The sequence below is a fragment of the Mesoplodon bidens genome (assembly GCF_964165515.1).
Source record: "Mesoplodon bidens genome assembly, chromosome: 7".
In the NCBI taxonomy this organism is placed as follows: domain Eukaryota; kingdom Metazoa; phylum Chordata; class Mammalia; order Artiodactyla; family Ziphiidae; genus Mesoplodon; species Mesoplodon bidens.
The window spans coordinates 17,829,544-17,855,709 of record NC_138164.1 but is presented as its reverse complement, the minus strand read 5'-3'; the positions used below and the strand labels follow the sequence as shown (position 1 = coordinate 17,855,709).

Genomic DNA, 26,166 nt, shown 5'->3' with positions numbered 1-26,166 from the left:
CTAGACCACTGTTATCGAACTGTAAATGGCTTTGGAAATTAGCTTTTGCTACAGGCTTGATAATGTTTCTCAATGAATTAAACCTAAAGCTGTAAAGCAAAACAGTACTTCTACACCATACCTATACTGTGGTAGACTCATTTCAACAACTAACCTTGTTTGAATCACAAGCAATCTCAAGCTGGTTTATATACTTTACTATGCTATTAATAAGTTAAGAAGTAAGATCTCCATATCCAAACAAATTTGCAGTAGATATATTTTCTGAGTTCACACTACTGTTCAACAGTCTTTTGGACCTAGATCTAAGTGCAAAGAAAATTCCAGTATTTCAAAATCCATTAACTGTGCAATTGAGGAGCTTGCACATAAACTTCAATTGAAAGCAATTAATCTACAATGTAATGACATGCTTAAAGGCAAATATCAGAAGAATTTAATAGAATTGTATAAATGCCTTCCAAGCAATGAATATGCTCAAGTAAAACCATATGTTCATGGACTGATATTAGTATTTGGCAGTACCCATGAAAAGAAAATTCCAAAGATATTTTCAAAGATATAATACATAAAATTCATTAAAAATCAGCATTTTCAGATGAGCACTTGCTATTGATTTTTTTTTCTTTCTTTCTTTCTTTTTTTTTTTTTTTTTTGCGGTACGCGGGCCTCTCACTGTTGTGGCCTCTCTCGTTGCGGAGCACAGGCTCCGGACGCGCAGGCTCAGCAGCCATGGCTCACAGGCCCAGCCGCTCCACGGCATGTGGGATCTTCCCGGACCGGGTCACGAACCCGTGTCCCCTGCATCGGCAGGCGGACTCCCAACCACTGCGCCACCAGGGAAGCCCTGCTATTGATTTTGATGATAGGGAATACCAACTTTGAATTCCAATTAAGCAAAAAAAATTCCATCTTCTCCTTAACAGTATTAGTGTTACTGAACCCAACTTGGGTCAACTCGCCTGCGCGCAGTAAAGCCAATCTACTGACGCTGGATTGTGCTGAAGGAAAGTGCAGCGTTTACCGTAAATGCACTAATACAAGCAGGACGGTGGCTTGTGCTCTAAAACCCCAAACTCCCCAAAGTGTTTCAGCAAAGCATTTTTAAAGGCCAGGTGAGGGTGGGGCGGGTCACAGGGTATGTGGTCAGCTCATGCACAATGCTCTGATTGGTTTATGATGCGGTAACAGGGCTGTGTCACAGGGGTTAACGTTATGCATCCTTAGGTGCCAGTAGGTCTGGGGGTCATGATCATCCAGTAGTTAATTTCTTCCATTTGTTGGTGGTTGTAGCATCTGTAAAACAACTCAGGAAGTGTGCATCAGATACTATTATCTAGGTATTTCAGAGAGGATCTAAAGCAGAGGATATGGGGGAGGAGTCTGTCCTGGGAAGGACCCATAGGGTCCTGCCCCGTTACATTAGCATTACAAAAAATTGTATCAATTATTATATTTTGAAATTCATCAATACAAATTTTGCAGAAAATTTTCTTGTTCCATAAATACCTACAGAATAGCCTCAATTTTGCCTCTTGGATTACAAAGTCTAAAATATTTACTACCTGGCTTTTTATAGAAAGTTTGCCAATCCCTGTCATAGATTGATTGTGAGGATTAAATAAAATAATCCTTGTGGAAATAACCAGTAGCGACCTGGCATGTAGTAAGCACTCTTCTTTTTTTTTTTTCGGTACGCGGGCCTCTCACTGCTGTGGCCTCTCCCGTTGTGGAGCACAGGCTCCGGACGCGCAGGCTCAGCGGCCACGGCTCACGGGCCCAGCCGCTCCGCGGTACGTGGGATCTTCCCGGACCGGGGCGCGAACCCGTGTCCCCTGCATCCGCAGGCGGACTCTCAACCACGGCGCCACCAGGGAAGCCCAAGCACTCTTTTTTTTTTTCCTTTACTTGTCATCTATTTTGGACACATAGTTTCCCTATTTTTAAAATTATAGGTAGGGGGGCTTCCCTGGTGGTGCAGTGGTTAAGAATCTGCCTGCCAATGCAGGGGGATATGGGTTCGAGCCCTGGTCCAGGAAGATCCCACATGCCACGGAGCAACTAAGCCCGTGTGCTACAACTACTGAGCCTGTGCTCTAGAGCCCGCGAGCCACAACATCTGAGCCTCCGTGCCACAACTACTGAAGCCCATGCGCCTAGAGCCTGTGCTCCACAATAGAAGCCACTGCAATGAGAAGCCTGCAAGGCAACGAAGAGTAGTCCCCCACTCGTAGCAACTAGAGAAAGCCCACACGCAGCAACGAAGACCCAACGCAGCCAAAAATAAATAAATTTTAAAATTAATTAATTAAAAAAATTATAGGGAGGGAAAAATTTTAATACATTAAATATTTATGTGCATAAATATTGTCCACATCTTGGGTTAGGTTATGTTCCTAGAGGCAGGTTGATTTCAAATCGAAGCACACCTTTAAACAAAATTTATTACTTTTTTACTTATAAACTGAGATGTTTATTTATTTAATATAGTGAAAAATTAGAACAATTCTAAATACTCAGCTCTTGGAGATGGTTAAATAAATGGTATAGTTATAGGTCAGAATAATTTTCACATTTGGCCTCCAATTAAAATACAGAAAGTGAAAAGAGTGTAGTTCTCACTCTAACAAGAAAAAACCAGGTAAGCTACAAAGGCATGGCTTTTTTTTTTTAATTGAAGAAAACTTATTTTGTCTTATCACAATTACTCTTATTTCTGCACTTGCCTTCCTGGAATGTTCTATTTTGCGATTTTGATTCCAAGGAGAAATAGCTTATCTGTGAAGTTCATTCATTCATTTAGCAGGCATTTATGAAGTATCTACTCTTTGGGCACTTAATAGGTACAAATAAATACAAAGATAAATTTAGACAATTTGTCTGCCCTCAGACAATGTAGTAGGAAAGATAAGAAATAGATTATACCTTTATCCCTGGAGCTAGGTGTGAAGCCTCACCCCAAAGACATGAACAGAGGATGAGGGAGAAGGTTCCAGGGAAAGGAAAAACCAAGGTGCTCCTATAGATGAAGGATAACTAGTTGTTAGGTAGACAGAATATCAGAAGTCACCACACTTTTCCGGTTCTGTGAGTCAGTACAGTCCATTTTTTGCTTAACCTGGTTAAAAAGGGTGTGTCCTTTGCAACAGTAGAAACTTTAACCAATCTGGATGGATAAAAATTTAACTGGCAGAAAATGAGAAGGACAAGCAATTTAGTTAAAAGGTCTAGGATAGGCATAGACACAGAGGCAGAAAAGAGTAGCAACCACCCAGGGGAATTAAGGACATGAAAGAAGCCTGGCAATATAGCTTGGTCAGATTATGGAAGGTCTTAAAAGTCTGTTTAGAGTGTACAGTTTTTAAAGCTGCACTGCTTCAGTCACTTTCAGGTCTCTGGGAAGATGTAGACAATTATTTTTCTCCTCTGATTCAGAAGAAGTGTATTTTGAAGTAGGGCTGCCTTCAGATATTCCAGTGAAATAAAAACCAAGTAAACAATTAATTTTTTAACATTACACTATTAGCATACTTAATAACTGCACCTACCTGTATTCATCAGGGGAAGTTCCTAACGCCTTTCCTTAGTAACAAAGCCAGTCTTGATCCTCAGTGGCTGGGAATCTGCAGCCGCATGCTTGCCTCCATCCTCCCACCCACTCACCAAAGACAGAGACAGGTACCAGAAACCATGTGGAATAAAGATGGGGTTGAACTTTGTCAAGTCATGAGTGAGGAAACCAACCCACTTGCATAACTCACAACATTCTGGAAACTTATTAAATTCTGCCACACCATATAAAAATCCATTTCTAATACCTGACATGGAGAGCCAATGGAGCTTCTTAGGTAGGCAGCATTTCTAATTGTTTCTGTAGAACTGAGACTCCTCAGGAAGATAGGTAGTATGCAAATTTTTTTAATTTATGGACAAATACAAATACATTTGTGAAACATTGGTTAAAACATTGGTTAAATGAAGTTTCCTTTTCTAAAGGAATTATCAGACCCTTTAACATGTTATTACACATTATGACACCCTAAGAAGGTGATAAAACATGCATCTGTCAATTTTATTGACCTCTTGTCTTTTTTCCAAAGAGTATCTTGTATTTCTAGTAGAGGTTCTATGGAATATACTATGGGAAACACTGGAAGAATTTATGGTACTGTAAAGTTGTAGTTTAACTATGCAATCAGAGAGATATGCTTTGGGCTTATTGATCTGGAGCTATATATATTTAGGATGCAGAGAGACAGAAGCAAACAAAACGGGATAGATGTCCAGGTAAATAGAGTCCAGGTGATGAAAGTATATATGGAAACATAACATAAATACATTGTGAAGATAAAATGAGCAGGACTTTGCAATTGAATTGACACAGGCGATAAAGATAGGAAATAGGTGGTATGAAGTCGTAGATACTCAAACTTACACATTTGGTTGGCTAGGAAAATGAGAGTACTTTTCATGGAAATTGGGAAGACAAAAGCTGAACCTAAGTGGGATCTAGATAGGTTCATCAAAGGAATAAAAGACACAATTTTGTTCGAAATACAGTTGAGCCTCACCGTTAAGTCTACCTACTCTTCCCTCCCATAGGACTTTCCTCCTTTCCTTTCTTTTCTTCCTGCTGAGTTACCCCTCTTAGAATTAGGCTTAGCACCAAATCTGGCTATTAAGGGAAAATCTCCTTGGCCTCCTTTTTTTCTATACCCCAAATGGGCATTCTTTTTAAGAGTTTTAGAGCTGATGAATAGAGGAAGTAAATATACTAATAGGACTTCCCTTTGACACATACTAGTCAGTTGCTTAGTATGATATAAAAAACAATGGCCAATAAGAACAAAAAGGAAGTTACCATGGCTTTTTAAACTTATGGAAGTATTAATTTGGGGGACTATTTTTTGTCTTAGAAAATTCATCTATTTTAGAATGACAACATGCTATACTTAAGCAGTGATATTAAATTAAAAGTAATTTTGTACAACAACATGGATTTTTAATAACATTGACTACTCTTTTTTTATTTTATTTTATTTTTATTTTTAATTTTATTTATTTATTTATGGCTGTGTTGGGTCTTCGTTTCTGCGCGAGGGCTTTCTCTAGTTGCGGCAAGCGGGGGCCACTCCTCATCGCGGTGTGCAGGCCTCTCATTATCGCGGCTTCTCTTGTTGCGGAGCACAGGCTCCAGACACGCAGGCTCAGTAATTGTGGCTCACGGGGCTAGCTGCTCCGCGGCACGTGGGATCCCCCCCAGACCAGGGCTCGAACCCATGTCCCCTGCACCGGCAGGCAGATTCTCAACCACTGCACCACCAGGGAAGCCCTAACATTGACTACTCTTGGGAAAACTTACTTGTTTCATTTAAAGAGGTTTATGTTGGTCCTTGCTTCCACAATACAGTCTTTGTGACTCTAGGCAGATGCTGTAACTTGGACACCAGTGCACATGTTAAGAACAAGGAGAATTTAAACATCCATCGGCTCAGATCTAAAATTATGGAGCATCAGGACTTCCCTGGCGGCCCAGTGGTTAAGATTCCATACTCTCACTGTAGGGGCCGAGGGCTCGATCCCAGTCCAGGGCACTAAGATCCCACGTGCTGCGTGGTGCAGCCAAAAAAAATAAAATGATGGAGCATTAATGTGAACAAGGTTCTCCTCTTATCAAACAAATTTTTTTCATATCATTTTCTTTCTGGCACATATACACTATTTATTATTCAATCAAAGCCCTACTCCTGATGACCCTATGTGAGAACAAACAGAAATTATGTCACTCCCACTGGGTCTTCCTCCTGTGTGCTTTTGTGCACGTTTATGCCAAACTTTTGCTCCTTTGTTTACAAATCTCAGCCTTCTTTCCCTGAAGCTAAGGAATATGGCTTCAAAGGTGTATTTAATGTTGTACCATCTCCTAGGGTGATATGATCCAACGTGGCTGCCTACGGCAGCCCCTATTTATGCCTATTGCCTAAGCATAATTAATTGATAGCCCCCCTTCCCCTCTCAAGTGCCCTGGTTTGCACAGTAAATATGATCATCCTATGTATTGGAGTTTATGATTTAAAGTATAGAATTAAATGTTAAATGGGAAAGAACTGAAGAAGTCATCTATGACTTTTCATCTTATAAAATAAGAAGTCTTATTTCATTCTTGACAGAATTTAGCCTCTATGTGAACTTTGGAGAGTTAATTTATTACCCTGTGAGGTGGTATTTTCCACCATCAGACGTCTCTAAGTTTTATGAAAATCCTTCTTACCTTCAGCCTTAATTTTATTATTCTTTCCCAATCTAAAACTCTTAGCATGTAGGTTTGGGATTCTTTCTCAACCACACCCAGCCGAAGGAATCCATATATTATGAATTAACTTCTTTTCAGATATCTATTGATAGAATAGCATTAGTTAGCTACTATCTTTGCGAGAATTGAGAAAATAGTCACTCATGTTTGGTGTGACGTGATTCAAATGAGAAATCTGGGTTGAATGGCTACAAGGCTCTATCTAGCTGTATGACCTTGGAAAGTTTACTTCATCTCTTTGTGCCTTGGTTTCTTGGCAAAAAAATGAAAGTATAATATTTTTGTTATGGGCTGTTGTGAGAATTAGATGACATACATAAAGCTCCATAAGAGCAGAGACCTTATCTATCTTGTTCACCACTTTATTCTAAGTGCCTAACATAGTTACTAGCAGGAACAGTTACTAGCAGGCACAGAATAAGTGCTCAATAAATATCGGAATAAACAATGAATAATCGCCTCTAGCACATTGCCTTGCACATATTACACATAGCTACCATCCTTTCAAAGGATTTTCTTATGACCTGGTTTCCAGACCTCTCACTGTATTGATCACTCTTACAGAAGCTCTCTGGTTTGTCAATATTCTTCTTAAAATGTAGTTCTCACAATTCAATTGTTTGGTGTGTGGTAATTTTGCTTTATCTGAACGTAATTACAGACAGAGTCCGCTGGGAAAAAGCTACACTGCCTGATTACATAAAGAGTTGCCACTTACAAAAGCCACTAATTTTCTCCCAATACCACCCTTTAAACCTTGGAGAATGTATGGTTAAGACAAAATTATGAGCAGATAAGGAGCGATCAGCCAGATAAGGGAAGAACCAGGATAGTGCAGTATTACGGAAAGCCATGGCAACCAAGGTTTATTTTCATCACTGCACCTAATGAACAGTCCAGTGTGGTGATTTATTAGCCTCTCCATCTTGAGTACACTCCTTGATCTCCTTGATAGCAGGGCGATGTAAAGTTCATCCACAGTGCTTAGCACTGAGAAGATCTTCAAATACTATTTAATAGTGGAATGGCAAAAGACAAACGAGAAAGTTTAAGGAAGATGCTAGAGTGAACAGATGAACAGCTTCCTAAGAGGAAACTGTAAGATGAAGGTTTCCAATTTTTGTGTAGTTTGGGACAAGATTCAGATTAAGGAAGCTGGGATTGAATGTGAGCAATAAAGTGACAAATATAAGTGTAAAAATTCATTTGGAACTTTTGGCAAATAAAGAAATGTAAATTGGTTTAATAATTTGAAAGAGTAGCAAGGTTTAGGTTTTGCTTTTGTTTCAGTAGAGACTGAAGTTTGTAGATATTCCTTAAGAAAAAGTGGAGGAGGGGAATGGAAGAAGTCTTAAGGACAAGATGATAGAAGTGTTGGGCCATAGGTGGGAGGATACGCCACAGTAATAAACCAACAGAAGTAAAGGCAAAGGGAATAGTCTGAGGTAGAAAGGTAGGCAGGTAAGGAAACTCGGAATTATAAGTCTCAAAGTAGGAGAATATGCCAGGGAGGAGGTGTAAGACTTGTGGAAAGCAAGACAAATTTGGATCCATTGTTGGGAGGATAAAAGGATTATTGACCTCTGGGAAGGATGATCCCATCCTTTGTGACCACCTCAAAAAAATCTCTGCTGCTCCTCCCTTCCGATCTAATCATCATGGCTATTTAAAACCTCCTGAATCAAGTAACTGTAAACATTTTACTTTGCTCTAGGCTAGAGTAACAGGACTCCCACGCATTTTTATATTAAACTGAAAAGACGTCCCTCTAAAAATAAGACTTCGGTTGCACCAAGAAAGAATTTTAGAGAAGCCTTGTTTACAAGCTAACTGAGCGGCGGAGAGAGGTATTCGTTTTAAGCTGAAAGACGGGCTGCGCTAACACCTCCAAGTGCCACCAGACGCTGTTGAAGGACACTTCGTAGGAGGTCGAGTTTAACCGCAGGGCCCGGGTAAGGTGAGAATCTGGCTTGGCGGCTTCGGCTCCGCGCCTCCTGTTCCCTTCCCTCTATAAAGCGGGTCGGGCTCCGGCCGCCACCAGGCGCCCGACGGCTCTCGGTCCGGAAGTTCAGCCGCCCAGTGGACCGAAGAATAGGTCCTGGAAGAATCTCCTCGGGACTGGTAACGAGGAAGCTGTCTCCAGAGACCATCGCCAACGCTAAGGCCGACGAGCTGAGGTCGCCGTGGGAAGAGCGGTAGGCCACCAGGCCTCTTTGATCGCCGGCAGACAGGGACACATAGTTCAGGGCCATCTTCAAACACTGCCCGCAGTATCTGTGTTACGTCCCACGGTCAAGGCAGACTCTTCGCGGCTCCACTCATCAGTCCAGCCGGTCTCGAACACTGAGACCGACTTCATCGGAAGCCATCACCTGAGCGTCTGCGAATCAAGGAGCCACCTTAACCCAGCGCTCGCCTCCCGAGCATGCGCAGTCCGTCACCGCACGTCGACGCCGCTGAGAGCCGACGTGATTGACGTTTACGTTTGTGACGCCTGGGAACGCGAGGACGTGGGGTTTCTGAGAGTGCGCAGTGGGTGCGTCGGCGGCGACATTCGGCCTTTTTCGGGAGGGGGCAATGCTGAGATGGGGGCGGCGGCAGCGGAAGCGGATCGTACTCTCTTTGTGGGCAACCTTGAAACGAAAGTGACAGAGGAGCTCCTTTTCGAGCTTTTCCACCAGGTAAGCGGCTGGGATCAGCCTTTCCCTTTCGTTTTCCGGCCCGGATAGGGCCCGGCCCAATGGCCATCCCCGCTTTCCTGGCTCAAGCGGCACGGTTCGTCCCGGCACCGAACAGGTGGGCGGGCTGGAGGTGGGGGTCGCGCTTAGAAAGGGAAGCGCTCGCTACGTGTCGCTTTATTAGAAGGATCCTGGTTAGTTCAGGCCGAAGTAACGACTAAAGGTGTTGGAGGGTCCTCTGTCGGGCATTCACGTGGTAAAGAGTCAGTGCTCTTAAGCGACCTCGTAAGCGTGGGTCCTTCGTTGAGCTGTGCTTTTCCTCTTCCTGCTTTTCTCATCTTCCGCATGTAAATTTTATTTCAATTTCTTTCTTAGTATCCGTTTTCCACTTAAGTTTCTTACGAAGTTGCAGCAAAGACAGACTGATAAATATTCTGTAGGAGAGCGGCACTGTAGTGTTTATGTATTAAAATCTGTATCAAGATGCGTTAAACCTGTTCCCTCCAGTTCTTTCAACAACTGGTAATGTTTGATTAGTCGATACAAAAGTGAATTTTTAGTCCAAGAAAACTACTTTCTCTTACTCTTGATAAAGGTTAATTTCCATGCAGTGGGATAATGATGGATGTTGGTCGCCTTGTTAAAGTCATAAAGTGCTGTGAAATGTAAATTCAGTCGGTGACTGGGTTTCCGGTTCCTTATGGGCTCCCTCCCTCCAAGTAAGTTAATCTAATTTTCGGTCATATCTATAGGATCTTTAACCGAGATGGAAATCCGAGTGTATCCATTTTTAAAATTAGAGCCCCTGGTTACATTTTTGAATCTTTTAAACTCTGTAAAATTTGAGTATTTTCCTGAAACTGCCTTACTGAAATTCTGAAAACTTTTTTGTCTGTAGGCTGGGCCAGTAATAAAAGTGAAAATTCCAAAAGATAAGGATGGTAAACCAAAGCAGTTTGCGTTTGTGAATTTCAAACATGAAGTATCTGTTCCTTATGCCATGAATCTGCTTAATGGAATCAAACTTTTTGGAAGGCCCATCAAAATTCAGTTTAGATCAGGTAACTATTCACTGATGATGTTTAGGAGAGAGGTTGTTTGCCGCTTTGTTTTTAATTTTGTCATTTAAAGAACCTATTTTTGGATGAAAATGCTTTAAGCTTTATGAATAGTAAACTTTATATATCCCTGAAAATGGGTAACATTGACTGACAGTATGGATTTTGAAACCTGTAATTTTAAAATGAGAGTTAAAATTTCAGTTTGGGTTTGTGAAAAGAACATAAACTTTATTATTAAAATGACTGAGTTTGGGTTCACACTCTAAAAGCACAAGGATTATTTCCTGAAAATACTTTTCCTGACTGCTTTGTAATTTACTTTTACAAATTCTGATGTGTGATCATGTAAGGATGAAACTTTCCTCGTAGTCAGTCTTACAGTTTAGTGTGGTGATCAGAATATTATGGCCAGATTGGGTATTTATACATTGGAAAGTACCTTATTGGGAACCCTTTGTTTGGGTATATTTGGTATTAAACACTTAACAATTTTCACTCTGATGAACTATAAAGCAATTTACTGAAATTTGAGGTTTTCACTTTTAGCCTATGTCTACCTTTTTCGGAGTGATTGGGCTGAGGGATACAAAATTTCAAATTAAGTTTTTTATCAATAAGAATTTCTCAAATTGTTTCATTTTAGGAAGTAGCCATGCCTCACAGGAGGTCAGTTTGTCATATCCCCAGCATCATGTTGGAAGTTCAAGCCCTACTTCCACATCTCCTAGCAGGTAATATTTCTCACCTATTTTAAAAATCATTTATCAGGAATTTTTTTAGGCAGTGACCTCAAAATGTATAATGAGTGATTGGTTTCTTTCTTTATTCTCCTACCTCTTTATTCTTCTGCTATATTTGCTATGTTGGATTATAGTTATATATGTATCTATTTTAAGGGGACTATAGGCCCATTATATATTGTTCCCTTAAAATAGATACGTACGTAACTATATTTATGTTCATCTGTAAAGATATACCCACACCCACATACATGTATATAACAGACAAAATTTCTCAAAACATTACTTACCCTTACTACTTGTAGTATCCTCTATTTTCTATTTTATTTTATTTTTCAAAAAGTCACATTAGTTTTATGACCACTAAATGGTTGTTGCTTGCAGTTTAAAAATACCTGTTAGTAAACAGACTACTGGACTAAGAGTTCATAGAATTGGATTCTAGATCTGTCTCTACCAATTGTGTAATCTTGAGCTAGTCTATGTCCCTGTCTTTCCATTTGTAAGGAAAAGAAGTTGATTTGAATGATCTCTAAAATACCTCTTCGCCACTGAGGATTAGAAGAAGTACCATATTTATATTTACTAATAATTTTCTTTGGGGAGGCTGATATTTCACCAGGGACAGTTTCTTCCCGGTATGTCCATAGAGCTATTTATCAATTTATGGCTTCATTCAAGAAAGAGTTAACAAATACCTGTCACCTGTCAGGTTCTTCACCAAGTCCTTTGTACCTATGATCTCATTTATTCCTCACAGTAGATTTATGAGGCAAGGATTATTATTATCTCTACCTTAAGTATGAAGAAAATGGAGGTTGGAGGTTAACTTGCTCAAGCGTGAACAGCTCATAAGCAGTGGGCTTGTTTTCAAACGCAGGCAGTGTGATTGAGCACACCCACCATGATATGACTAGAAAGTTTCTATAAAGTTTTAACAAGGAGAGGTAAGTGAATGAGGACTTGAAAGAGGGCAGTGTACCTAGATCATAATGAATAAAAAATGGAGAGTGGTAGATGATACTGTTGAAGTAGATAGAGGCAGATGATACAGGGTCTTTCTTATAGGCCGTAATTAGGATTTTGGAATTTCACCCTAAGAACAGTTGGAAGACATTGAGACATTTTCAGTAGGGTAGTAAGAGGAACAGGTTTGTATTTTAATGAGTTAGTTGGTTGTACTGGGAGAGAATGGATTGAAGGGGACAAGGGTGACTAGGAAGCTGTTGGTAGCAAAGTATTGGTGTTAGTAGCAAGGAAGCTATGGGAGTGAGGTTGCTGCTTTGGATTAAGGTGGTGCCAAGAGCTGGAGAGATGTGTGTGGATATGAAAAGAGTTTGGAAGGTGAAATTGTAAGAGAGCAGTAATGTGAAAAGGGTACCCTCTTAGAGTCTTTTCTTGCCAGCTGAAGTTAATTGTGTTTAAATGCTTTTCAGTGTAGTTGGAATTCAAAGCATCTCTAACCACTTTTATGGACTCTTGAAAGGTATCTCAGGTGGAGGGAAAAGAAAGAGTTTTTAACCCTTCTTAGAAATTCTTGGGGAAAAAAATATACAAGTAAATACTGTAGTTTTAATCAAACACTAGAGTGTACCTGATTTTTATACTCTCTGTAAGTAAAATCATACTTTTTTACCCCCTTAGCATACAGGTACATAATCCGATTTAAGAAAACCCCAAATATGGCACTTCCCTGGCAGTCCAGTGGTTAAGACTCTGCACTTCTACTGCAGGGGGCACGGGTTTATTTATATATATATATTTTTTTATACATATATATATAAAGAATAAAAGCTTTTTTTTAAAAAAAGTAGCTTTCTTTACAGCGTACAAACAAAATCAGTTCTGCTTAAAAAAAAAGAAGAAAAAAAGAAAACCCAAAATAAAAAGATCTAAACTCTAAGATAAATCAATTGGTGATTTGATTCCAAAGGCATACTTTAAAATAAAATTAAAACCTTTCTGACTTTTTCTGTAGAGCAAGTTACCTCTGTAGGAAGTGAGGAATAAGGTTTAAGTCCTTCAGATTAATATTCTGTTTATGTTACAGAACTCCTTACTCCCCAAAACCTATTATTCTTTTGTTTTATCTCAGTGAAGGTCTACCTAGTTGCTCAAGCCAAAAATCTAGATTTTTATCTTTTATTTCTTCTGTTTCCCTCACCTGTTATGTCTAATTGATCAAATCCTTTTCATTTTAGTTCTCAGTCTAGGCCTTTGCATTACTGGCCCAGGTACTGACAATTTTTTTTTCTATAAATTGACAAAAAAATTTTTTTCTATAAAGAGCTAGTTTCTTCTGCCATTGTAGCACCACACAGATAGTACCAAAACACAAGAGCCTGGCTAAGTTCTAGTAAAACTTTGTTTGCACAAACTGAGTTTGGTGCACAGGCTGTAGTGTGCTTACCCCTGCACTGGTCCTTCCCTCAGCTGGAGTGCGTTGCCTCCAGGTAATCTTGTTCAGCTCTAACTTCAAATGTCTCCTTTTTAGAAAGGCCAGTCCTGATCAGTCAAGCTAAAATAGAACCCCCTATCTCTCTCACCTCAACTTGCTCTTTAGTCATTTATTACTATGTCTTTATAACCATGTGAAATTGTCTTGTCTGAATCCTTACCCCAGCTCCATGAGAGCAGATACCTTGTTGGTCTTATTCATTCCTATCTTTGTGTCTTGCTCAGGATTGGTACGTAGTAAGCATTTACTGAATGAATGATTATATGTTGGTTTTCTTACTTTTCACAGGTACGAAAGGACAGTGGATAACATGACTCCATCAACACCAATAATTCAGAGATCTTTTTCTTCTTCAGAAAATTTTCAGAGACAAGCAGTGGTAAGCTTATTTTTCAACTCAAGTTGCTAAAAAACTCGTACTTAGTTAAAACATTCATTCTTAATTCTTAAGTTCATTTCTTAAATTTTACTTAGACTAGCATGATCTTTGTAGGTCACTCGTTTTAGTTTTCACTGGGCTGAAATACATATTTAAAAGATTGAAGATAAAAAGAACAACTGCTTGTCACATTTGTATTTTTCTTTAACCATTGTTGGTGTGATGTGTGTGTGTGTGTTGCAAATACTGGATACTCATTCTCTGCAACCTGTGCCGAGTAACTTCTTATCATGTGCTGTCTTTAATACTTAATACATTAATATACTGCAGTCTTCTAGACCACCTCCCTTGTGAACATGCCATTTTTTCCTGTAATAATATCACCAATGATAAAATCTTAGGTGTCTTTTGCTGTTGCATCTTTGTCTTTGATCAGTCTCCAGATCCTTCATTTTTTTTCTTTTTCTTACGTTTGTTTCTTCCTTTTTATTTTCTTTGCCCAAATCACAATCTTGAATTGTGGTCCCTAGGCTTTTGTATTGCACAGGTCTGCAGAATAAAAATATAAGTGAAATAAAATAAAATTGAGAGACCAGTATAAAGAGATATCAACTTTTATAAACATATATTTTTCTTATTTTGCTGTAGACCATTAAAAAAAAACATCATTGGCTAATGTCTGTCCACAGGCAGAATTTGGGAACCACTCGTCTAGTCACTTAGTAGTTGTATCTGTTTTCTTCTCACTAGTCTATCTCACACACCATTTCAAAATTACTATTATAACTCTGTTTTGCTTATCTTCCTGGTGATTTTTTTAATATAAATTTATTATTTTATTTATTTATTTTTGGCTGCATTGGGTCTTCGTTGCTGTGTGCAGGCTTTCTTTAGTTGCAGCTAGCGGGCTTCTCATTGCAGTGGCTTCTCTTGTTGCGGAGCACAGGCTCTAGAGTGAAGGCTCAGTAGTTATGGCGGCACATGGGCTCAGTTGCTCCGCGGCATGTGGGATCTTCCTGGACCAGGGCTCGAACCTGTGTCCCCTGCATTGGAAGGTGGATTCTTAACCACTGCGCCACCAGGGAAGCCCTAGCCTTGTGTTTTTGCTCCCATTATCTGATTCCAATAAACCTTTCTAGCCTTACCGTCCATTAGTCATGGCTCATGAGATCTATAACCTGTCTTAGCCAGAATTACTTGCTATTCTATGAACCTATTCTGTGTTTCCCTGTTATTTTTGTTTGTGCAGTCTTCTTTCCTTGACATACGTCCCCCTTGAAATATTTTCCTTAAAAAACTCCATCCAGGGAATTCCCTGATGGTCCAGTAGTTAGGACTACATGCTTTCACTGCCGAGGGTGTGAGTTCGATCCCTGGTTGGGGAACGAAGATCCTGCAAGCCGTGCGGCATGGCCAAAAAAAAAAAATTCCCTCCATACTTTTAATACTCAGATCATATGTCGCCTTCATTAAATCCTTCCTAAATATACTGAGCTTTTGCTTTTAATGTGTTCATCATACAGTGATTTACATTATAGTCATTTTATATTACTTCTTCCCTCCTAAATTGTATTCTGGAGGACGAAGAGTAGTAGTTATGTACAGATATCTTGTAGGTATACATTGGAATAAACGAAGCTATTGTACTACTTTAGTTGTGTTTACCTTAAGATTCAGCTAGGCAAGAATGATTTTGCTTTTCCATTTATTGTGTTCGTTTGACCGTGGCTTGATAGCTGTTGCCTTTGCTATCTAGAAATATTTGTGGTTAACACATTCCCTTCTTTTTCTCTTCACTCAGATGAACAGTGTTTTGAGACAGATGTCATATGGAGGGAAATTTGGTTCTCCACATCTGGATCAATCAGGATTTTCCCCATCAGTTCAGTCACATAATCACACTTTTAACCAGTCTTCAACCTCCCAGTGGCGCCAAGATACACCATTATCACAGCGAAAAGTCAGACAGAATTCTCATCCCTACGTAGTGGATAGACATTATAGCCGTGAACAGCGTTACACTGATCATGGGTCTGACCATCATTACAGAGGAAACAGAGATGATTTCTTCTATGAAGAGAGAAACCACGATGGCTGGAGCCATGACTATGATAACAGAAGAGACAGTGGTAGAGATGGAAAATGGCGCTCATCTCGACACTAACAAGTATTAAAAGGATGTTTTCATAGTGTCATTCTAGGCCCTTTTTGTTACGTTTTTTCTGGGAATCTTTTCTTAAAAAAAGTCTATAGAGCAGCTTTACAGGTTGCCACATTTCTTTATAAAATTTTTAAAACCTAATTGCAGTCCAATACAGAAACGAGAATTGTGGTTCTAGTTTTATTACATTAATAACCTTTCACCTCAGGGTTTTAAGAAGAGGAAAGGGTTTTATGCTAAAGAAAGTGCCACAATTCCTAATCATTTTAGACAGTTGAGGAAGGGATGTATTATATGGATTAGTTGTATTATGAAGCAAATATTTTAATTATCTGTTACCTTTTTGTATTGCAAGAAATTTCTTGTTAGGGAATCAGATTTTTGGTGTATATAATGGAATATATTCAAGTTGATAGTCTGAAATGACTCAGTATTTTGTTACTAAATGAGAAAATGTAAATTCAGTGATTCATTTTACTAACATTTGAGAAAACCTTTTGGTCAAGTTTGGGGATAAATCATATTTAACTTAGAGAACTTAAGTGTAAGTTCTGCGACATGATCTTGAGTTTTACTGTAAGTGAGCATACAAGTATACATCTACACATGCTATTTCATTGTAAAATTTTAGGATTTGCTCATTAAATCATGTTCAATGTATGAAGTCACTCAGGAAGTTAAATATCTCTAAATGTATTTTTTTTACAGTAAAAATACAGTGTTAATGTAAATCTTTTTCTGGAAGAACAAAAATGTAAATGCATAGTCAGATAAAATAGTAAAATGTTTTACTGAAAGTATTCTTTTTTGGGAAAAAAGGTTCACGAAACCTTTAAGTGCTGCCTCTATCACTCAAATTTCTAAAATTTTAACATTTTTAAAGTGCAAGGACACATTTTATCATGGAGATTGTACAGGGTTCTTTTGTTTTTGTTTGAACATTTGAAAGAATTTAGTCTAAAACACTTTGATTTAAAATTTTTTAAATCTTGTTTAACAAAACTTTTATGTATCAATATGCCGTTTCCCTTTCATTGTAGAACTTGTTTATAAAAATTCATTCCTTGAAAAGTTTGGATCCTTTTTAATATTAACTACAACATTTGTACTATGTTGCTTTTTAATATATTGACAACAAAAAGGAGGGGTGTCTTTTTTTGACATCACTAACATTGTACACAAAAAGCTAGCAGCATACTTTTATTCAGTGATTACATGGTGTTAATTAGAGTATCCTGAAATATGCCTTTTGAACATATCAAACTTATGTTTTAGAATCAGATTTTCAGTAACACATGGTTTGTTTCTGAGCACTGTGAACTAATTTAGTTACTCTCCCTAGTCTCTAGGAGTTTGTACATTTGGTTTTCTGTTTCTAAATGCGTGCAGCTTTTCTGAGTCCAGGTAAATGGAGCTAGCTATCCAATTACTCAGAGCGTTAAAATCAAGTTTCTGTTTGCTTAAGCAGTTTCATAGTAGAAGGATTTGTTTCCAATGAGCCTGTTATTTTCAGGTGTCTTACCTATATGAAAATGTACTCAGTAGCATTTGTAGATATTAACAGATTAATACTGCTTTATTGCATCTTATCTGTGGCTCAGATCTGTTCCTGTTGATTCACAGGTGACCCTGGTCCAGAATAATTTTTTTCTTTTTTAATGGTTTTTGGGACACCCCTTGTGAGGTTCTAGTGAATCTTTTTCACTTCACCCTCATCCAGTTGAAAGTAACCAAACTAAATATATGTACATACATGGTAAATTTTTGATGAATAAAGGAACGTTTGTCAAATAATTGACTGAAAAAGAGGAGGCTTCAACACTGAAAACTTCTTTGGTATAGATTTCCGAACCCTGAACCATCATTGCATCCTATTATAAAAATTGTATCACAACATACTGTGCCTTTAATACACTCTAGAATTCTATTTGTTTTTCAAATTTTTAAGAAGTTATTGGATCTGAATTCATTAGGTTTTCTTAAAATAATTGTTTACCTTAGTTGGGTTTTGGAATTGTGGTTCTGTTTTGTAGAATGAATTTATATCTTTTTTTGTTACAAAGGCATTTAGTTTATTCTCATCAGTATCACTGATGTTCTCATGGTTCACATTTCCCAGTGTGGCTCCTCTTCTTACAGTCGTTAATGTGCAATCTCACTTATGGCCCGGGGAGGAGGGGCTGGGCCCAGGGCAGGGAGGGTATTGGCACTCCCCACGGACAGGGAGGGTGGTCTGTGCTTCGTGAAAGAGACATGGGTGAATGGGCGGCCGGGGGACATGGAGGGGGGTGCCCCAGAGTCTTTTTCGTGTTGGTCGGTGATTCTCCATTCATGTTCCTTCCTGGCTGCCCAGGGGTGGGGGTCCATGCAGCTCCGGGCAGGGCAGGGCCAGGGGAAGGGAAAGCAGGAAAAGCAGCAGGCTGCCCAAGAGCAGGGAGGGCAGGGCGGGAGGGTGCAGGGGTGGCTCCTGGGTGAGGCACAACCCTGTCTTTGGCTCTCCTGGTGAGGAGTTTCCTCCCCTGCGCCCCTGCCCCCTCCCCAGACCTATACACACAGTCCAGGGAGCCAGGGGCACCTCCTGGAGTCCCTGAAACAAGAGCACTCTGCAACCCAACCCTGTGCTGCAGGGGCTCGGAGGAGGGACAGGGCAAGCCCCACTCGAGGACAAGGCGAGGAGGGGCTGGACAGGGGCCTGCCCAGGACAAGGGGGTGGGGAGGGAGAAGACCCCAGTCCCAGAGAGCTGGCCCCCGCTAAGGCCTGGAAGGAGGGGAGCGCCTGGGGACTCCTGCTTCCTTTGGGGGCCTGGCTGGAGCCCCAGCCCACCCTCAGCCTTTGTCGGCCCGGCAGCTTGCCAAGTGACCGGAATATTGTGCTGGGGTGGGGTGTCAAGGCCAGGATGAGGGGGCAAGGGAGGTGCGACTAAGGTGCTCGTGCTTTAGCTGGGGCTGTCGACCCCCCCCCCCCACGCCCCAGCCCCACGCACTCGGGTCGGCTGAGGGCTAAGGTACTGGGGCTTGGCCAGGAAAGCAGAGCGCCAGGGTCCCGCTGGACTGACCCTCCCCCTCTCAGCAAGCAGATGTCAGGAAGGACCTGCTCCCCGCAGGCTGGCAGGGGCTCCTGGGGGTGGTGAGCAGGCCTCCAGGTCAGATCCCAGTGGTCCAGCTGGCCCCCCCTCCCCCACCTCCTGTAATCCCCTTGCCTTTGGAGAGAGAGAGGCTGCTGGGAGCAATGGGCTAGTCAGACTGCACGGGGACAGAGGCGGTGAGAACCAGGGCTAGAGACAAAAATGTGAAATTGCAAAGAAATGACACCCAGCGTGTGTGGGGAGGGGTGCGGCGGGGGGAGTTAAAAAACAAAAAGAACCCTCCAAGTTTACAAGTAGAACTCAAAAAATCCACAAAACCACTCGCGGAGCTAGGCAAGGATAGAAATAGAGGAATGGTAAAAGAAGATTCCGAAACGATCTGTCACAATGAAGCGGACCCGGCCCTGCCAGGAGCTGGACTCAGCCAACTGGACAAACCAGGGACACGCTTGCAATGTAGCCCTTGGGGGGAGGCCCTGGGGTTGAGTGGGAGCTGGCCAGACCCACGGGAGCCCAGGCAGAGCAGGGCCTGGGGGGCCTCCCTCAGCAACGCGTGCCCCCACTCCACACACACACACGCACATTCAGCCTGCCCCCGGCTCCCCACTCCATCCTGCCTTCCACAGTCCCGAGGACCGAAGGGGGCATCAGACACGGTCCCGTTGGTTTGAAAAATAATAGGAATCTCATACTTAAATATTTCATTAGCTAAAAGCATGTTTTAAAAACTATGTACAGGGCTTCCCTGGTGGCGCAGTGTTGGGAGTCCGCCTGCCGATGCAGGGGACACGGGTTCGTGCCCCGGTCCAGGAAGATCCCACATGCCACAGAGCGGCTGGGCCAGTGAGCCATGGCTGCTGAGCCTGCGCGTCCGGAGCCTGTGCTCCGCAACGGGAGAGGCCACAGCAGTGAGAGGCCCGCGTACCGGAAAAAAAAAAAAAAAAAAAAAGTATGTACAGGGGCTGGGGGCTGGGAGCCCTGCCTTGGGGGGTCGGGGCGGGTGGGGAAGGGAGGGAAAGGCAGCAGCACCGCCAGCCTCTGCTCCCCTGGGTTCCACCCCTGGTCCTACTGCCTCTCACGTCTCCATCTGTTTAAAAGCAAAACGTCTACACACCCACACGCTTCTGCGAGCCCCGGAAACGTCTCCTCCTCAGAGACCCTCGGTCTGCACCCAAGGGCCCCCCCTCTCAGGACCTGCCCCTCTCAGGCCCAAGGGGGCTGGTGGCGGCAAGAGAGGCTGAGCACAGGTGGGGGAAGAGAAGGGCGCTGGGCCTGCCACCGCCCGCCACCTTAGGTTGGTCATGGAGTTTCTCTGAGCCTCAGTTTCCTCAGCTGTAAAATGGGCAGTCCTCATGGCCACGCCTATCCCAGCCCCTAGGCGCAGGGACAGACGAGGGAGACAGGAAGGCGCTTTTGGAACGTGGAAGCACTGGGAGGTGGTGGCGGGAGGGGTCCTGAGAACCCGGGGCCCCTTTGAGTCCCAAGGGGCTGCAGTGGGGGGCGGAGGCTGAGGAATGCTCCGGCTAGGTGGCCCAGGGCCTGGGAAGGGGGTCTTCCCAAGCCCCCCAGGCCAGCGCCTCCCTGTGCCTGGCCTGGTGAGTGGGGAGACAGTTGCTCGGGGTTAGGAGAGGGGGAGCAAGAGCCCCCCGACTGTGCACGAGTGTGTGTGCTAGAGAAGGCAACGCAGACCTCGCACCACCTACTGTCCTTTCCCAGCCCTGATCCCCGATCGGACTGGGGTCAGGGGGTGGGACGGAGGTGGGGGGCAGAGGGGCCGGAGCATGCAGTGCCCCCCGCGGGTCCTGGAGAAGGACAGACAGTAGTTCGTGCCCAAGATGGCGGGCAGGTGTGACAGGAGGGGGAGTGTGACGGCCCCGCGGGAGGGTCTGGTGGGAGGTACTGGAGGGCCTCCTCGGCCGAGGGGCCGGCCTCGCCGTCATGGCTGGCCGTCTCGAAGCCGTGCTCCACAACCATCATGTCCGGCTCTATCTTGCCCGTGTAGCTGACGAAGGTGGTGTAGGCGTCACCCTCGGCCATAAGCAGCTTGACCTTGGGGGTGCAGCTCTTCCTCACACTCAGCGGGCGTTGGTGTCCATGAGGGCTGCGATGGCGTTCATCTCGCTCTCCTTGAATCCGGGAGCAAAGTTCTGGCAGTAGTACTTGAGAGCGTGGAGGACGCGACTATCCAGCGGTTTGCGGCTGGAAGAGTGGACGCCGGTGCCACAGCTGTTGGCCAGCGTGTTCCGGTCAAAGAAAGAGGCCAGGAGGCGCCGCAGCAGCACCTTGTGCCGCGTGCCCGCGCTGACGTGGCAGTTCATGAGCTGCGCCCGGGTGACCTACACGCTGGTGCCTGTTACCAGCTCCAGCTTCTCAGAGGGGTCACCCTCATCATAGAGCCTGGGGTGTGGCAGCGGTTGCCGATCTGGCTGATGAGCTCAGCAGGGAGAGACACCAGGTCTTGCCGCACTCGGATGCGATTCCGGGACTCGGCGGCCACCTGCTCAGGGAGGGCCTCCTCCACCTTCTTGGTGGTCTGGCCGACATTCATCATGCGGTACATGGCGGACATATTGCACATCTGCTGGTACTGCTCGTCTGTGCCCTCCTTGCCCGCGTCCTCCTCCTCCTCCTCGTGGTAAGAGCCGCGGCTGTCGGTGGTGTAAGCGCTTGAGATGCCCGGGCTGGTCCGCTCCGACGTGCTGGGCCCACTCACCACTCCGCCTGCCGCCACGCCCCCCGCCGGCTTCCCCCTCACCCCCGCCAGCCACTCCGGCGCACTGTGCCGCCGCCACCACCTGGGCCTGCTGGGGCGGCCGGTTGGCGGCCAGGTCCGGCGCGGAGAACTTGGCCATCTTGCGGCTGCCGTTGCCACTGCAGCCTCCGCCGGCCTTCTGGCTGTTGTCGCACAGCCGCTTGGCCACGGGCGTGCACTGCACAGAGTCCGACTCCTGCTGCTCCGTTTTGACGCGAGACGCCAGGGGTAGTGGGGTGCCGCAGGCCGGCCAGCTCGACGTCTGCGCCACAGGGCTCTGGGGCTCGGACGAGGGGCCCTCCTCGGCGTGCAGGCCCTGGGAGTCACAGCGTGGGGAGCTCACCTTGAGGAAGAACTCTGTGCCGTGCTCCATGATCTCCTGGATCTGCAGGAAGCCCGCTGTGTACATGAGCAGCAACTGGTCTCCCATGTTCATGCTCAGCTGGCCCGTGTAGCGGAAGCTGAGGCTCTGCTGGAAGGACTGGGGCTGCGCAGCCACCGGCAGCTCCACCGCCGCACTCCGGCTGCTGTAGGACAGGCCCCGGATGTAGGAGCTGCTGGCGGCCAGCATGGCCCGGTGGGCCTTGAAGACAGGGCCCTTGACCACCATCGAGACATCACAGTACGGGCCCTGCAGCCGCTGCTCCTTGAGGCACTCCAGAATGCTGTGGCCGAAGTTCGGGATCTGCGGCTAAGCCATGGCCGCGCTCCTGGGGCTCCAGGCCAGCTCCGCAGCGGCGGCTGGGGCCGGGTCTGGGCCCGGGGCGCGCCCCCCTGCGCCGGAGCTACGGCCCCCGCGGTCTCCGCGGCCCCGCGGCCTCCGCTTCAGCAACAGCGGCAGCCGCGGAGGCCATTCATTGTGGGCCAGCTGAATTTATATCTTTATTAAAAATCAACATTTCCTCTGTCTTTCCAAATTAATGGATATAGAGTTGTACCTAGTATTTCTCATAATTTTTGTAAACCTCTCTCGAGTTATAGTCCAGTTTTAGCTCCTGATATATTTTACCTTTCCTCCCACACCCTGTTCAAGCTTGCTAGACTGTGCAACAGCTTTACATTTATGTGTGTGTGTGTGTGTGTATGCACATACCCCACACAGAATTGTTTTTGTTTGTTCTTTGGGGTTTTTCTGTTGTTACTGTTGGTATTAAAACATAGATTTTCTTTTCAGAAGATTTAAATAAGAAAAAAATCTTAACATTTTTCCAAAGTTACCATTTCTGGGGCTCTTCTTCCTTTTGTGTCGCTCCATTTATCCATTTGGTATTCGCCTTCTTGAAGAACCTGTTTTGATAGTTCTTATAGTGCAGTCTTGGTGGTGATGAACTCTTTTAGCTTGTCTATGTCTAAAAAAGCCTCTTTCACATTTGTTTTTGAAATATAATTTGTCTGGGTATAGAATTCTAAGTTGACAGTTTTTTCTTTTCCCCTTTCAATACAGGCATACCTTGGAGATACTGTGGGTTCGGTTCTAGGCCACCACTAGAAACTGAATATCACAGTAAGTGAGTGACAAATTGTTTGGTTTCCCAATGCATACAAAAGTTATGTTTATATTATACTGTATTCTATTGTGTACAGTAGCATTACGTCTAAAAAAACCCCAGTGTACATAACTTAATTTAAAAATCCTTTATTGCTAAAAAATGCTAATCATCTGAGCCTTCAGTGATTTATAATCTTTTTGCAGGTGGAGGGTCTTGCTTCGATGCTGATGGCTGCTGACTGATCAGGGTGGTGGTTGCTGAAGGTTGGAATGGCTGTGACAGTGTCTAAAAATAAGACAACAGTGAAGTTTTGCTGCACTGATTGACTCTTCCTTTCACGAATGATTTTTCTGCAGCGTGCAATGCTGTTTGATAGCTTTTTTACCCACGGTGAAATTTCTTTCAGAATTGGAGCCAATCCTTTGAAACCCTGCTTCTGCTTTATCAAATAATTTTATGTAATATTCTAAATCTTTGTTGTCACTTCAGCAATCTTCACAGCATCTTCACCTGGAGTAGATTCCATCTCAAGAAACCACTTTCTTTCCTTATCCATAAGAAGCAACTCCTGATCTGTGGAAGTTTTATCATGAGATTACAGCAATTTCGTCACATCTTCAGGTTCCACTTCTAATTCTAGTTCTCTTCCTATTTCCACCACATCTGCAGTTACTTACTCCACTGAAGTCTTGAACCCCTCATTCATTCAGGTTGGAATCAGCTTCTTCCAAACTCCTGTTAATGTTGATATTTTGACCTCTTCCTCTGAATCATGAATGTTCTTAATGGCATCTAGAATGATGAAGCTTTTCCAGGTTTTCAATTTACTTTGCCCAGATCCATCTGAGGAATCACGGTGTCTATGGCAGCTATAACCTTATGAAGTGTATTTATTTTTTCTTTGTTTGTTTTTGTTTTCTTGGCCGCGCCCCATGGCATGCGGGATCTTAGTTCCCTCACCAGGGATCGAAGTGGTGCCCCCTGCAGTGGAAGCATGGAGTCTTAACCACTGGACTGCCAGGGGAGTCCCGAAATGTATTTCTTTTTTTCTTTCTTTTTTCTTTTTTGCGGTACACAGGCCTCTCACTGTTGTGGCCTCTCCCATTGCGGAGCACGGGCTCCGGACAGGCAGGCTCAGAGGCCATGGCTCACAGGCCCAGCCGCTCCGCCGCATATGGGATCTTCCTGGACTGGGGCACGAACCCGTGTCCCCTGCATCGGCAGGCAGACTCTTAACCACTGCGCCACCAGGGAAGCCCCCCCGAAATGTATTTCTTAAATAATAAGACTTGAAAGTCATAATTACTCCTTGATCCATGGGCTGCAGAATGGATATTGTCTTAAATGGATGTTGTGTTAGCAGGCATGAAAACAACATTAATCTTGACCATCTCCATCAGAGCTCTTGGGTGACCAGTTGAGTTGTCAATGAGCAGTAACATTTTGAAAGAAATCTTTTTTTCCTGAACAGTAGGTCTCAACAGTGGGCTTAAAATATTCAGTAAGCCGTGTTGTAAATAGGTGAGCTGTCATCCAGGCTTTGTTGTTCCACTTATAGAGCACAGGCAGAGTAGATTTAGCATAATTCTTAAGGCCCTTAGGATTTTCAGAATGGTGAATAAGTATTGGTTTCGATTTCAGGTCACCAACTGCATTATTCCCTAACAAGAGAGTCAGCCTGTGTTTTGAAGTTTCAAAGCCAGGCATTGACATCTCTCTAGTTGTGAAAGTCCTAGATGGCATCTTCTTCCAATATAAGGCTGTTTCATCTACATTGAAAATCTGTTGTTTCATGTAGACACCTTTATTAATTAACTTAGCTAGATCCTCTGGATAACTTGCTGTAGCTTCCACATCAGCACTTGCTGCTTCACCTTGTAATTTTATATTATGGAGACGGCTTCTTTCCTTAAACCTCATGAACCAACCTCTACTGGCTTCAAACTTTTCTTCTGTAGCTTCCTCACCTCTCTCAGCCTTCATAGAATTGAAGAGAGTTAGGGCATTGCTCTGGATTAGGCTTTGACTTAAGGGAATGTTGTGGCTGGTTTGAATCTTCTATCCAGACCTCTAAAACTTTCTACATATCAGCAATAAGACTCTTTTGATTTCTTGTCATTCATGTTTTCAGTGGAGGAGCACTTTTAATTTCCTTCAAGAACTTTTCCTCTGTATTCACAACTTGTTTAACTGTTTGGAGCAAGAGGCCTTGCTTTCAGCCTATCTCAGCCTTACATGCCTTCCTCACTAAGCTTAATCATTTCTAGCTTTTGATTTAAAGTGAGAGATGTTTGACTCTTCCTTTCACTTGAACACTTAGAGGCCATCGTAGGGTTATAAATTGACCTAATTTCAATATTGTTATGTCTTGGGGAATAGGGAAGCCTGAGGGGGGAGAGAGAGAGAGGTAAGGGGACATTTGGAACACATACACTTATCGGTTAAGTTTTCCATTTTATATAGGCACAATTTATTGCACCCCAAAACAATGACAGTAGTAACAGCAAAGATCACTAATTACAGATCATGATAACAAATATAATAAGAATTTAAAAGTTTGAAATATTGCGAGAATTACCAAAATTTGACACAGAGTCATATGAAGTGAGCAACTATTGGAAAAATGGTGCCAATAGACTTGCTTGACACAGGGTTGCCAGAAACCTTCTGTTTGTTTAAAAAAAAAAAAAGCAATATCTGTAAAGTGCAATAAAATGAAGTATGCCTATGTTTTTTAAAATGTCCTCTTGCATTTTTTCCTATAAGAAGTCTGCTGTCATATATGCAAGAAGGACTCTTTCATAAGGGACTGCTATGAACAACTGCATGCCAACAACAAGTTAGTTAACTTAGATGATGGGACAAGTGTGTAGAAAGATGCAAACTACTGAAACTGACTCAAGAGGAAATAGAAAATCTGAATAGACAACAAAGAAATTGAATTAGTACTCAAAAACTACCCAAAAAAGAAAACCCAGACCCAGCTGGCTTCACTGATAAATTCTACCAAATATTTAATAAAGAATACCAATTTTTCTCAAACTCTTC

The 26,166-nt window shown here is 43.2% G+C and overlaps 2 protein-coding genes and 1 pseudogene across 5 annotated transcripts; 1 reads left to right on the top strand and 2 right to left on the bottom strand.

The window, feature by feature from the left end:
- Positions 1 to 7,089: 7,089 nt before the first annotated feature.
- Positions 7,090 to 8,565, bottom strand: LOC308619672 (uncharacterized protein C11orf71 homolog; the record flags this gene model as incomplete). The annotated part of the gene is made up of 1 exon (XM_081238727.1): positions 7,090 to 8,565. The coding sequence occupies one exon, from the start codon at positions 8,563 to 8,565 to the stop codon at positions 8,170 to 8,172; it is 396 nt and encodes a 131-aa protein (XP_081094853.1). The 3' UTR covers positions 7,090 to 8,169.
- A 265-nt stretch (positions 8,566 to 8,830) lies between these two features.
- RBM7 (RNA binding motif protein 7) lies at positions 8,831 to 16,578 on the top strand. Of its 3 annotated transcripts, XM_081238725.1 has the most exons (6): positions 8,908 to 8,994; positions 9,587 to 9,710; positions 9,890 to 10,052; positions 10,696 to 10,783; positions 13,539 to 13,629; positions 15,431 to 16,578. In XM_081238725.1, exons 3-6 carry the CDS (start codon positions 9,992 to 9,994, stop codon positions 15,791 to 15,793), a joined length of 603 nt encoding a protein of 200 aa, XP_081094851.1. In that variant the 5' UTR covers positions 8,908 to 8,994; positions 9,587 to 9,710; positions 9,890 to 9,991; the 3' UTR covers positions 15,794 to 16,578. The 3 variants fall into 3 exon arrangements, with proteins under 3 accessions (XP_081094850.1, XP_081094852.1, XP_081094851.1); XM_081238724.1 differs by lacking the exon at positions 9,587 to 9,710 and having other exon boundaries at positions 8,831 to 8,994; XM_081238726.1 differs by lacking the exon at positions 9,587 to 9,710 and having other exon boundaries at positions 8,831 to 8,994; positions 15,427 to 15,640.
- Positions 16,579 to 17,932: 1,354 nt separating this feature from the next.
- On the bottom strand, positions 17,933 to 24,057 carry LOC308620049 (nucleus accumbens-associated protein 1-like; annotated as a pseudogene). The gene is made up of 3 exons: positions 23,947 to 24,057; positions 20,777 to 22,313; positions 17,933 to 18,028 (listed from the first exon to the last, which is right to left on the bottom strand). The product of its transcript is annotated as a nucleus accumbens-associated protein 1-like (transcript).
- Between the last annotated feature and the right edge of the window lie 2,109 nt (positions 24,058 to 26,166).

Excerpts from the sequence above, each read along its gene's own strand:
- RBM7 (XM_081238724.1), top strand. The coding sequence starts at position 8,899 with ATGGGGGCGGCGGCAGCGGAAGCGGATCGTACTCTCTTTGTGGGCAAC. Across the intron at positions 10,784-13,538 it reads ACTTCCACATCTCCTAGCAG|GTACGAAAGGACAGTGGATA; the intron begins GTAATATTTCTC and ends TACTTTTCACAG. Across the intron at positions 13,630-15,430 it reads ATTTTCAGAGACAAGCAGTG|ATGAACAGTGTTTTGAGACA; the intron begins GTAAGCTTATTT and ends CTCTTCACTCAG.